The sequence below is a fragment of the Alternaria dauci genome, chromosome 2 (genome assembly GCF_042100115.1).
Source record: "Alternaria dauci strain A2016 chromosome 2, whole genome shotgun sequence".
NCBI classification, from domain to species: Eukaryota; Fungi; Ascomycota; class Dothideomycetes; order Pleosporales; family Pleosporaceae; genus Alternaria; species Alternaria dauci.
The window spans coordinates 1,245,294-1,258,052 of NC_091273.1; the positions used below are offsets into that span (position 1 = coordinate 1,245,294).

The following is a 12,759-nucleotide window of genomic DNA, read 5'->3' on the forward strand; positions in this document are numbered from 1 at the left end:
AGTGCGACTGAAGATCAAACGCCTGCCAAATGCACCAAAATACCCCGACCAAGTGGCTAATCCTTTGCAACCTCGGTCCGGACTTCGCCTTTGACGTTCTCAGAATCGCGTTCTGCTTCACCCTCTTCTTTGGCTGCAGCAACCTCCTCCTTGTCTGCAGTGTCTTCCATCTCGACATCTGCTGTCGGGGCAGACGTGGATGCCATCGCTGTTGGTGCGGTGGGTGGGGATTCAGGTGGGGTCACGACACCTCCAGTGGGCGACTGGGACTGATTCGAGTTGTCAGCAGGAGCAGGCACAGCAGGCGGTGCATCCATGTCAATGTCACCATCATCGTCCGCTTCTTGCTCGCCAGTCGCGGGAGTTTGTGTGCGCGATTTGGCGGCAGCGGATGCTTGGCGTGTTGACATGGCGCTTTCACCATTAATCTCCAGGCCGTCTAGATCGTCCGCCGGAGCAGCGTTGGGATTGGGGAAATCGGTGATGTTCCGCTTCTTCTTGGTGCCGGGTTGAGCACGCACTCCAAGACTGTTTTTGTAGTCCTCATCATCGCTCGCGTCGTATAGCTCGCCATCGTGCTCTACCTGCTTGTCACGCTGGCGCTGTGTCATCCGTACGTCCTTGTTTTCGTCGGCATCAAGGTCGTCGTCTTCATCTTCAGCGTCGGAGTCGGCTGCGCGTAGCAGCGATGTGGGCACATCGGGTATATTGGTAAAAGCCTCAACTGACGGCCTTCCGGTTCTTCGGATGTTCTCGATGACGGCTGATTTGATCTTGTGCAGGTAATCGTGAGAGTTTGCATTCTCCATGTTGGATGGTCGGACGTCCAGTTCGTAGTCGGGAGCGAAATACTCGTAGTAGTCGTTGAAAGGCAGCTGCTTGGACATCTTGGTCGAGACGAGCTCTCCAGTCTCGTAGGCCCAGGTTCGCGCTACGTTTCTCATGGTGTAGCCACCACCTCCTAGTACGATGACTGGCACGCCAAAACTCTTGACGTACTTGACACAGTTGGCGTGGCCGTCCATGCTTAAGTTGAAGCAGCCAAGTCTGTCGCCAGAAAGACTGTCACCACCACATTGCAGGACAATAGCCTCGGGCCCATAGTATGTCATGACAGCCTCGATGACGGGCTCGAAGATGTTGCGATAGGTGTCGTCGGTAATGCCGTCGCGGAGAGGAAAGTTGACCGAGTAGTTTTTGCCGCTGCCAACACCAATGTCGCGTAGTTCGCCGGTACCTGGGAAGTACTCGCCGTACTTGTGGAAGGAGACGGTCATGACGCGATCGGTCGTGTAGAAGGCTTCCTCGACACCATCACCGTGGTGGACGTCGATGTCAATGTACAGCACGCGCTGCTTGTATCTAAGGAGCTCGATGATGCCCAGGACGATGTCGTTGACATAGCAGAAACCGCTGGCTTCGCTCTTCTTCGCGTGATGCAGTCCTCCGGCCCAGTTGACTGCGACATCGCATTTTCCTCGGTTCAGGCGGGCGGCACCCTCCATGGTCCCGCCAGCGCTGATGCCGCAGAACTCAAAAAGGCCGTCAAAGACTGGACAGTCGTCTCCCACGTTGTACTTGCTCTGCTCGCGCGTGAAGCTCTCCATGTTGTCGGGCGTGACCTTGTGCAAAAACTCGATGTATTCGTCTGTGTGGAACTGCGTCATTTCGTACTTGGAGGCTGGTTTTGCGCGCTGCCGAATGTTAGCAGGAATGCACGCGGGCGTCGAATCAGGGTGTACCTACGTAAATCTCCATCTTGGTGTAGAGGCCATAGTTCATGATCAAGCTATGCGCCATGCGTATACGGTGGGGCTTCATGGGATGGCCTGCGACATAGGCATAGTTGCCGACGTCGGAGTCGTAGAAGTAGGCCACCTTTTTTGGTTGCGACGCAACGCCGTTGTTCAGAGAAGCCGAGCCCGTCGTGGGCGCCATGTCGGTGGTAGCCATATATCTGTGTTAGCTGCGCACAGCTATGCGACTGCAGGGGTGTTGGTGATGTTTGCTCTGAGAATCGGAGATGAATTTTGGTGGGGCGAGGTGTGGTGGAGAAGGGAGACTTCAGGTATACGCAGTGCTCGAGGGTCAGCGATCCAGGAAAGGTGGAGGGGTCTGGACGAGGGTAGATGGCGGAAGCTCGAACAAAGACGCTCGCGCCGCGCCCTTGAGCATCCATGCACCGAGCTGCAACAGGGCACCCCTGCTTAGCACCGGTTCCGGAACAACCGAATCGCCGCATGTGGCAGTCGCGCAGTTACGTGAGAGAGAGCTCCGAGCATCAACAGCTTCATCATCGCCGCCGCCGCCTACCCGCCTGCCTACCCACCCAGACGTTTGCTCTGCCCACCACCACCCCGCCGATACACACCCCTCCCCACCACTCTCCAAACACCCTACTCGTACAATTCACAGCGCCATCGCCAGTATCCTGCCATGGATCGGTTAACCAGAATGCTTGCCGCCGCTCAGGGTGGCATGGGCGGCATGGGAGGGCCCCAGGGCGACACCAACCTCATCGACAACTCGGAAACCGTCTACATCTCCTCGCTGGCACTGCTCAAGATGCTGCGACACGGCCGGGCTGGTGTGCCCATGGAAGTCATGGGTCTGATGCTGGGCGAGTTTGTCGATGATTACACAGTACGCGTCGTCGATGTCTTTGCTATGCCGCAGTCGGGAACCGGAGTCTCCGTCGAGGCCGTAGACCCCGTCTTCCAAACCAAGATGATGGACATGTTGAGGCAAACAGGAAGGTGCGTATCTGCTGGCTGGCTGGCCACTCGACGCCGCCACCGCTCCCATCACAGCCATCCAATGCTGACAAACACAGGCAAGAGACCGTCGTCGGCTGGTACCACTCACATCCCGGTTTCGGCTGCTGGCTGTCGTCTGTCGATATCAACACACAGCAGTCATTCGAGCAGCTCACACCCCGCGCCGTCGCCGTTGTCGTGGACCCCATCCAGTCCGTCAAGGGCAAAGTCGTCATCGATGCTTTCCGCCTCATCAACCCTCAGGCTCTCATGATGGGCCACGAGCCCCGCCAGACCACCTCCAACGTCGGCCATCTCAACAAGCCTTCGATCCAGGCGCTTATCCACGGCCTGAACCGCCACTACTACTCCATCGGCATCAACTACCGAAAGACTGCGCTCGAGGAGAACATGCTGATGAACCTCCACAAGCACGTATGGACAGAGGCGCTGCTCATGGACGACTTCAAGAGCGAGGGCGAGCGGAATACCGACAAGCTGCAGAAGCTCGTCACTCTGGCAGACGGTTACGAGAAGCGCGTCAAGGAGGAGACCGAGTTGACCAAGGACCAATTGAAGACGCGATACGTCGGAAAGGTCGACCCCAAGAAGCGTATGTTGATCAGATCCACAGATTGCGCCAAGACCATGCTAACAATCCACCACAGACATCTCGGACGTCGGCCAGCAGCTGATCGAAGACAACATCGTCTCCGTCTCGCGGCAGATGATCGACAAGGAAGCCTCGGTACCCAAGTCTATTTCGCGGCAAAACGGCAACGCACCCAGTGGTGACGACGTGGAGATGGAGGAGTAGGATCACATGCCACAGCTCAGAGAAGCCTTCCGGACTGGCATGAGCAGCTAATCAAATTTGCGCTCAAAGCAGACATACGATACAGTAATGCATAGAGTATGAGACAACGATTACCCAAACATCTGGTGTTGAGCAGTCAATCGTATCAGAGCCGTGATGTAGCGTCGAGAGCAAGCCAAGGCTGACAATCTCGATTCCAATGTGTACATTTTGGATACCTCTATTTCACGTATACATTTTTCTTTTTCCAGGTGCATGGGAAAACAACAAAAAACACGACATCGGCCCACGCCCTCCGTAAAATCATTTCTCATACGCCACCGCGACACGACAATGCGCCCCGTCGTCGCAAAAAACCCCCGAGGGTTACTTTGTTTGTGTAATCCGTCCATGACCCACGTCCTTTCTTTGGTATAAAACAACAAATTGCCGCCCCCCGTTCCTACCCAACCAATACTTCCTTCCCATCATCCATGCGTATATTGTGACAATACAGAAAACAGCCAATTATTACCATGTCTTTCTCGGTCAACTCCGGGTACGAAAAGTGGAAAGGGTTCCAGGAAAAACACAAAAGCGATTTTTGGATTGGATAGAGGTTTAGGGCTTCGGTTGGAGAAGGGGGGCTAGGGAAATGACTAGTCCAGGTCCGAAGGTGGTTGAAACAGTGCGACTCGTAAAAGAGTGCTCTAGTAGCCGAAAAACTGGCCATATCTGCGTCCAGATAACCCCTGCAAGGTGGCTATGGTGAACGAGGGTTTGCTTTCAAGTAGCAAGTGAACTCAGAAAAACGATGACCTGCCAGACTAAGGATGGCCGTGCGGTTTACCTGACGTATCCTCTTGGTTCGACGCGTTTTGGCTTGTAGAGCGAATCTTCTTTGCGTTCTCGTCATCAGAACTGGAGTGGCTGCTGCTTCCGTCCTCGAAGCCAATGGTGCCATCCTTGGACTCCCGGCGCAGTCTATCCGCCTTATCTTTAAGGTACTGAGCCTGCTCAGCGGCTCTCTGCGCGCGGATTTGCTTCTTCCACATGGCAGCGTAGTGACCGTTGCGATCAAGCAGCTCTTCATGCGTTCCCCGCTCCTGGACCTTGCCCTTATGCAAGACGAGGATCTGGTCAGCATGGGTGATGGTACTAAGACGATGAGCGATGATGAGCATAGTGCGGCCCTTGGCCAATGTCGTGAATGCTTCCTGGATGTGTTGCTCCGTCTCGGTGTCGAGAGCGGCAGTGGCTTCGTCAAGCATGATGATACGCGGGTTCTTTAGAATCGTGCGCGCAATAGCGACACGCTGCTTCTCACCTCCGGAAAGTCGCAGGCCGCGATCACCAACTTTGGTCTCATACTTGTCCGGAAATGTCATAATCTTGTCGTGAATGCTGGCAGCTCTACACGCCTCGTGCACCTGTTCGTCGGTTGCCTCTGGGTTTGCATACTTGAGATTATACATGAGTGTCTCATTGAAGAGCACCGTGTCTTGAGGCACAACACCAATGTGGCTGCGCACCGAGTCGATGGTAAGATCTTCAACATCATGTCCATCAACCTGGATGCTACCAGACATGGTGTTGTAGAATCGGTAGAGCAGACGGAATACGGTCGATTTACCTCCGCCGGATTCACCAACAAAGGCAGTAGTCGTGCCTGGCTCGCAGTAAAAGTCGAGGCCTGTCAGCGCTGGTTTGCGCTGGTCATAGGCAAAGTGCACATCCTGGAAGCGAAGATTACCCTCACATGAGACCAAAGGTTGGGCATCCTCCTTGTCGACCACGGTAGGTTGCTCTTTGAACAGCTCAAGCATGCGTTCAGAGTTGATCATGGCAGACTGGATCATCCGGTAAAAGGTGCCAAAGAAGTTGAGAGGACTTTGCAGCTGGCTCATGTACGTGAGGAGCGACACAAATCTGCCGACCTCGAGAATTCCGGCCGCAACTTGGTATGCTGCAATGAAGCATGTGACGAGTAGTCCGATCATGAAAACCATGTTCTGTGTGATGTTCATGATGTTCAGCGACAACATGACCTTGTACTCGGCGTTCTGATACTTTTTAACAGCTTCACGGTAGCGGTTGAACTCGTACGCTTCGGCATTGAAATACTTGACCGTCTCATACGAGACCATGGAGTCGTTCCTGCAAAGGTTAGCCAGATGATTCAACCCACACATGGTCACTTACTTGACTGCATCTTCTTCTCTGTCGGCATTGACCATTTCTCGACGGATCTCGGCGCGCCACTGCGCCATGCGAATGGTCAGATAGATGTACCAAAAGGTGATGATGGCAATAACAAGCGCGTAGTAAGCATCGAATCTGATGAGGAAATAGGCAATGGCAACTGCCAAATCGATGAGCATAGGCACCACTGAAAAGGTCACCTGCTCGAGGAACGTGTTGATGGAACTGCCCTTTCCCAAGGCGGAAAGGACCTCGCCTGTCTTTTTGCCGAGGTGGAAGTCCAGACTAAGACTGTGCACGTGCTCAAATGCCGCAACTGACAGTTCGCGATACGAGTACTGCGAAACGGGAATCCACAAAGCGGATCGCGCCGCACCAAGTAGACCGTTGCTACCTTGCAGAAAGCGGAAGGCGATGTAGAACATGATGGCGGTCCAAGGATTTCCTTTCGAGGGGTCCTTGAGGCGGTCCACAATTTCACCTGTGAGATCCGGCACAACAACGTTGACGACGCGCTGCGCTAGGACGAGCAGGAAACACGCGATGACTACGAGCTGCAGCTTGCGATCCTTGGAGGGCCAGAGGTAGGGGAAGAAGACGTGGTAGCCTTTGATGTATTCCCACCAACTGCGCGCGGGTGCGCCAGTAGGCCTGCTCCATGCGGGCGGTGCACCCTCGGTGTGCTGGTGTTTGCCACCGACGGGGTGGACGGAGCCATACGAGCCGTTGGTGTGACCATTCTCCGCGTGACCGTTTTGATCGGCGCTACCAAGCAGGGAGGTATTTTCAGATGGGCTTCCGGACTCTCGCTGGGATTTGCGCTGTGGCACTATGACGAAAAGCACGTAGAAGGCGATGAGTGCGAGGAGCAGTACGATGCGAAGCAGGTCCATGGCCACCTCTGCGGACTCCCACTGGGTCATTCCAAATCGTAGTCGCTTGGCTGGCGGGCCCGCCGTCGGCTCCTTGTGAGGGTGCGTGTAAATGGCAAGCGAGAGGGCCACGAGCACGATTTCCAGCACTGTTGCCAGACTCCATGTTGCCAGATGCGCCTCGGTTGGAGATGGCTTGGAATCGAGGAGGGAGATGAGAAACAGACAGTAGACGAAGAAGGCGCCGACGAGGTAAATCTGAAGTAGTTAGCGAATTGCCAAAGTTTGGTGCTTGTTGTCGATGTTGTTGTTGTTGCCACCTACCACGACGGACTTGCCAGCCCACCAGTGCTCCTGCTTCTCAGCCAGGGCGTGGGCAATGACTATGACGGAATTGCCGACAAAGGTAAAGGCCGTGGCCAACGAAACCCATTCGAAGACGCGCTTCTGGGTCTGCGTGACATCATCGTGGACGAGCTTCTTGACAAAGTTGCGGGTAGGATCGGTGGCAGGAAGCGGCTTTCCTCCAGGGCCGGTTGTGGTAGGTTTGGCGATATTAGTATTAGATTTAGAAGCGGCAATGCTGCGAACGGTGAAGGCGGCCAGAAAGAAGACGAGCATAACGATGGGGTAGGCATATTGCAGGACGGCGGTGACGGTGCGCACGGGGCCGGCATAGGTCCATCTCTCGTGGTCGTGGCCGTGGCCGTGGTCGCTGTCGGGGGCGGAGACGGCGACCTGGAGCAGCGGACCGGCCATGATGGAGCTTCTCTCCACTTGTCTGCGAGGCCCTGAAGCGAGGACTCACGGGTGGCAGAGACGGGTGGGCGAGGACGACAGGAAGGGGGAGATGGAGGTTATGGAAGAGAGACGCGGTGACATGTTGCACGCTGAGACAGAGCCATGGGCGAGAGCTAGCACGAGTAGGCGTGTGGCGCACATGCAGCAGGCATTAGGCCTGTCCGTGCACGCCCGATGATGGATTCCATCCAGACCATGGCTCCCTGCCTGCACGTCGTCTGCATGGCCTCCCAGGGACGCCGGCCGAGTCGTGCACCATCAGCGTCGGTCCTGCAGCAGCCTGCAGCCAGTCGTGCAGCTCGTCACACTACCCTTTTGCTACCGTACCGTACCGTACAGTACAGTACAGTGCAGTACCGCACACGCTTCCCGACCTCGTTGCCCCTTCTGCACCCTACTGAGTGAGGAGCTGAGAGGCGTGTCGCTACCACCTACAGCTACCGCTACAGCTCGCCGCCCCTCGGCCTGGTGAGCTGCTCAGATGACTGAAAACCGTCGCACGTCAGCCGTCTCGTCGCCCAAGATACCACCGGCGCCGCCATTGCCACTGCCCAAGCAAAAGTCGCGCTCGTACTTTGAGCGCTTCGTTGCGCAGCCCTTGACGACTGCCTATGGATCCCGCCCACCCAGCGTGCATGCCCATGGCCCAGATGGCGGCCCTCCGAACCCTCTAGTCCCGAAACTTGCCGGGTACGTCTTCACTCTCACAGACTTTGAGGTATGCCCGCATGTCATGTACAGTAGTAGTCGACTCCCAATTGCCCCTCCTCTCATTGGCTGCCCGTTCTTACCCGACGTTCTCTCTCTCTCTCTCTCTCCCTCTCTCTCTCTGCACTTTGTTGTTGTTGTTGTTGTTGATGTTTGCCCCTCGCTCCTTCCCGAGGTCCCCTTGATGCCACCGCCTCCTTCCCTGCCTTGTTCCTTGCTCTTGCCATGTTTCTCAACCACGCGTGCATTCACCAATCTCACCTTCTCCTGCTAAACTCTCCAGCATCCGCACAGCCTATTCCCAAGATGCAAGCCACAAGACAGGCCTCGACATCTCTGCCCTCGACATCAACCGGGAACGCACCCATGCCGTCCTCGCTGGCAAGGAAATTCTAAAAACAGTCCGCGTGCAAGATGCCAAGATTGTCGACGAGACCAACCTGCGTGCTGCTGTTCTCAACTATGCCGACTCGCATGCCCGCCAGCGCGAAGGCTTGGGCATCCACGACGTAAAATGGTCCCATGGCCAGTTCAGCTCGCATATCGCAACTGCCGCTGCCAATGGCAAAGTCATACTGTACGACCTGAACCGTGCAAGCGTCGAGCTCACCAGGCTGCACGAGCATACGCGTCAGGTACACAAGCTGGCCTTCAATCCTCATCAGGGCCATCTGCTGCTGTCTGCGAGCCACGACAACACCGTTCGTCTATGGGACCTGCGCGACATGCGCAGAGACGTCACCATCTGCCGCAGTCGAGACCACTATGCTGGCATGAATGGTGGCATCCGTGATGTCCAGTGGTCACCTACTGACGCCGTAGAATTTGCTTTCGGCACTGACAATGGAACCATACAGCGATGGGACTTCCGCTATAACAAGGGGCCCAAGCAGAAGATTACAGCCCACGACCAGCGCATCTGCACGTCCATCGATTGGCATCCCGACGGCAAGCATCTGCTCAGCGCTGGCGTCGATCGAACGGTCAAGGTCTGGGACTTCTCCATCACTGGGCGCCGCCAGAAGGCTGCTTATGTCCTGCACACACCATTTCCAGTCTACCAAGCTCGCTGGAGACCACCATACTGGTCCGACGAGTACCACGAAAAGGGCGCTTACCAGTGCACACAACTGGCCACGTCATATGACCGCGAGCATTCCGTCATCCATGTGTGGGATTTTCGTCGACCGTTCCTGCCATTTCGGGAGATCAATAAGTTTCCTAGTGCACCCTCCGATATGCTTTGGCACTCGCGTGACACCCTGTGGACTGTGGGGAAGGAGGGCGTTTTCCAACAAAACGATGTTCATCACGCCCCAAAAACTGTAGATCGGCGCAACTTGCAGGCTCTTGCAGTGTCGCCAAGTGGAGAAGTCGCCGCTGTTGCCCAAAAGAGGTCTCGGCAGCCGCCTTCTACAGGCTTGGCGTATACCGACGATACGTACCTTGGCCGTCCGCGTGCAAGCCGCCGCCATAGCCCTGAGAAGGGCAGTCTCAGAAGCTCAGCGGACGACAGTTTAGATGACAGCTTCCTCACGTCGTCAATGAAGCGGCATCATGGTCGCACCGCCAGTAACAGGTCATCCAAATCGTTTAGCAGTACCCCGCCCTCTGACATTGCACCCAAGGTCATGTTTCTCAGTGATTCCATGGTCGCCTATAGCGAGTCATTCAGACCAAATCAGGTAGCCATTCGAGGCATGTTGCCGGGCGTGGCCAACCCTCAGATCTTCGAGTATCTCGCACAGAAATACAAGACCATACCCCTTTCCGATCCGCCTGACTTGGATTCATTCCTCCGGTTGGAGAGGATCTTTGAGCAGAATGCCGAGTACGCACAGCGCGCAGCCTTCTATAGGCTCGCGCAGGCATGGCGAATCGTTGGTACGTCCATTGCCGTGGTGACACGACGGCGTGCCGAGTCACACCGACAGCGAAGAAGGCTACAATCGCAGAACACAGCGCTCCGGCCGTCTGAGAAGATGCACCAAATGCCCTCTGAGCACATGGAGCTACACGAAAAGCGCCTGACGGTCCCTCCAAACCCTGCAGTACGAGCTATCTTAGGTACGCTAGAGAAGCCGACATCACCATCCCGATCGCCATCGATGCGAGAGAGTACGTCCAACCTCGCAACCCCTCTTGCTCGTCCAGTTATAAATCAAGCTTTCAACAGCATGCACAGACCGGACCTGCTCGATATTGATCAGGAGGACATTGATCAGCTTCCCCCCGCTGTCACTGGGCCATTAGTCGACGCAAGCAAAACACTCGCACTGTCGCCAAGAACTTTCAGTGGGCCGCAATGGTACCACTCGGGAGACGACATTGACGAACGCCGTGCTTTGGTCGGCAGCTACCGCGCATCTCCCCGGATTCCGTTGAGTCTCGCGCCGAACAGCGCACAAGGCGTTAACATCAACGTCCCTCCACCATTAGAACGGCATGATTCTGGTGAAAGCTTTACTATGTTCTCTGCATCCTCGGATTCTCAGAAGGGTAACTCCATGCCAAGCTCCTTCGCCAGTACCAATTCACAAGTAGGCCGCGAGCAGGCCCTGTCAGATGATTGGCAAGCTGTGCAAGAACATTCCAGCTTTGGAAAGCCAAGAAACGCTGGGGATCGAGAGTTGGGCAAGAGTGTCTCGATATCTCCAACAACTGTGCCTGTGGGCAAAAGTATCGCTCACGCAAATCAACCATATTCACAAAGCTCAGTGCATGGGTTTGGTAGTGGAGAAGAGGCTGTTCGCAATATGGAACATCTGCGACGAAATAACCAACTGTTCCGTCATGACAGTTCTGACTCCGAAGCGCTCACGAGTATCTCCTCGTCATCGTTTGAATTCAACGCAGAGATGGAGGCAAGCGGAACCATTGTGCCTGATGTCGAGGACGTGAGATCGCCGCATATCCCTAAGCCACCCGGTCCACCACCACACGCGTATGGGGGTGCGCCTCCGAATCTTGACCCGACAGCCGAGGAAGGACTACTACTGTCTGACTTTGAGGCTGTGCACGTTGATGCCGAAGTTAGTTCCCCCTATTCGGTCATTGGGCTACTCAATCATCTTCTCGATTATCATACGGAAGCGTCGGATGCGCAGTTCAGTTCAGTTCTCATTTTGCTTTTAGCGCCGTTGTTACCACAAACTCACGGCCCCACTGATACTCCAGGTATACATGTGGGGGACGTCTTGAACGCCTTCAGTGACACCTTTGTCTCCTTAGGACTAACCCAAGCACAAGCAAAAACCATACTTTCGACACAACTGAGTCAAATAGTAGCTACTGGTATCAATCCCTACCAAGCAGAGTCCATTCTTCACACCTACCATGCGCAGCTACAGTCCTTGTCGCTTTTCAATTCCGCCGCTACCCTCCGCCGACTAGCGTATCCGGCATATCCCGCCGTCTACGAGCAAGCCCTGAAAGAAACACAGGTTGGCCTCCTATGCCTAAGCTGCAAGTCACCGATCAACAACCCTAGGGACAAGATGCGATGCGAATCATGCAAGCGAACGCAGGCACCTTGCCCGATTTGCTGGGCCAAATACCCGGCTTTCGAATCGATTACCGCAAAGAAGAAATCGAAGGCGAAGTCACGGTCGGCCTTCAAGGATAGAGGACATGGAAGACAGCGATCGTCCCTTTTGTCGCATCCAGACCATAATGACGATCAAATCGCAGATGGTCCCTCGCCGACCACTCCTGCGAATTGGTCGTCACCTGCAGCCACACTCTGGACGTGGTGTCCACTTTGTGGACATGGAGGGCATTCAAATTGTCTATCAACATGGTTTGCCGACCCGGCACTATCAGACGGTGCATGTCCAACCGAGGGCTGTCTTTGCGACTGTGTCCAAGGCAAACGCCGCGACGCAAAGATTCAGGAAACGTTACTCAAGAAAGCAGAGAAGGACCGATCGAAGATTGTGCGCAGAGGTGATGATTGGAAGGTGGGAGAGAGTAGAGCCGTGTCCGCGGTTCGGAGTGCTGCTCTCGACACTATTCCAGATCAACAGCAGCCGGATCCTGGAATTACAACACCGACTCGTCGGTGAATGACGGGACGTCGCAGTCAACCTTATACAGTGCGACATCCGCGGTGCGACACTTTCCGGCCCGCAAAAATTCTCGACCATTGGCAATCGGCCCGACGACCACCATCCACTGTGCATACCCATCCACTTACTATCTGTATTCGACCCGCAAACTCCGGTCTGACATCACCACACATCAAATTCTGCATCCTTTCTGTCGAAGAAAAACTCGGATCCGCACATTTCAATAGGTCGGTGCACAATGAGGGAAGTGCCCGCATACTGCATAATCACACCGCTTGTATGCGCGCCAAGACTTGTAAGACTGTCCCCCTTTGAAGCGGCAGCCCGCTTCCCCGGATGCGGGAAGCTGACTTGAAAGTACGTGGGTCTGCCACGTGTATTCTGGTAGCGAGCGGGAATTAATGTGTATACTACGTGCTCTAGTCGGTAGTTTGGTGACGATGTTTGACTCTGGAGAGGCGGTGGGTATTTGGACAACGGCGATATCTGAGCGGACCTGAACCGCAAGGAATTTCGCAATAGCCGCGCTTACAGCTGTGGACTTTGATCAAAATTAT

The 12,759-nt window shown here is 55.1% G+C and overlaps 4 protein-coding genes across 4 annotated transcripts; 2 read left to right on the forward strand and 2 right to left on the reverse strand.

Annotated features, from left to right (window-relative positions):
- Positions 1 to 56: 56 nt before the first annotated feature.
- ACET3X_002480 (uncharacterized protein) lies at positions 57 to 1,938 on the reverse strand (the record flags this gene model as incomplete). Its single annotated transcript, XM_069449227.1, has 2 exons — positions 57 to 1,694; positions 1,747 to 1,938. The coding sequence occupies 2 exons, from the start codon at positions 1,936 to 1,938 to the stop codon at positions 57 to 59; spliced, it is 1,830 nt and encodes a 609-aa protein (XP_069309027.1).
- A 498-nt stretch (positions 1,939 to 2,436) lies between these two features.
- Positions 2,437 to 3,573, forward strand: ACET3X_002481 (uncharacterized protein; the record flags this gene model as incomplete). The annotated part of the gene is made up of 3 exons (XM_069449228.1): positions 2,437 to 2,756; positions 2,834 to 3,369; positions 3,425 to 3,573. The coding sequence occupies 3 exons, from the start codon at positions 2,437 to 2,439 to the stop codon at positions 3,571 to 3,573; spliced, it is 1,005 nt and encodes a 334-aa protein (XP_069309028.1).
- A 224-nt stretch (positions 3,574 to 3,797) lies between these two features.
- On the reverse strand, positions 3,798 to 7,492 carry ACET3X_002482 (uncharacterized protein). Its single transcript, XM_069449229.1, has 3 exons — positions 6,951 to 7,492; positions 5,755 to 6,884; positions 3,798 to 5,709 (listed from the first exon to the last, which is right to left on the reverse strand). Exons 1-3 carry the CDS (start codon positions 7,383 to 7,385, stop codon positions 4,380 to 4,382), a joined length of 2,895 nt encoding a protein of 964 aa, XP_069309029.1. The 5' UTR covers positions 7,386 to 7,492; the 3' UTR covers positions 3,798 to 4,379.
- Positions 7,493 to 7,908: 416 nt separating this feature from the next.
- On the forward strand, positions 7,909 to 11,528 carry ACET3X_002483 (uncharacterized protein; the record flags this gene model as incomplete). The annotated part of the gene is made up of 3 exons (XM_069449230.1): positions 7,909 to 8,117; positions 8,419 to 11,167; positions 11,424 to 11,528. 3 exons carry the CDS (start codon positions 7,909 to 7,911, stop codon positions 11,526 to 11,528), a joined length of 3,063 nt encoding a protein of 1,020 aa, XP_069309030.1.
- Positions 11,529 to 12,759: the final 1,231 nt, after the last annotated feature.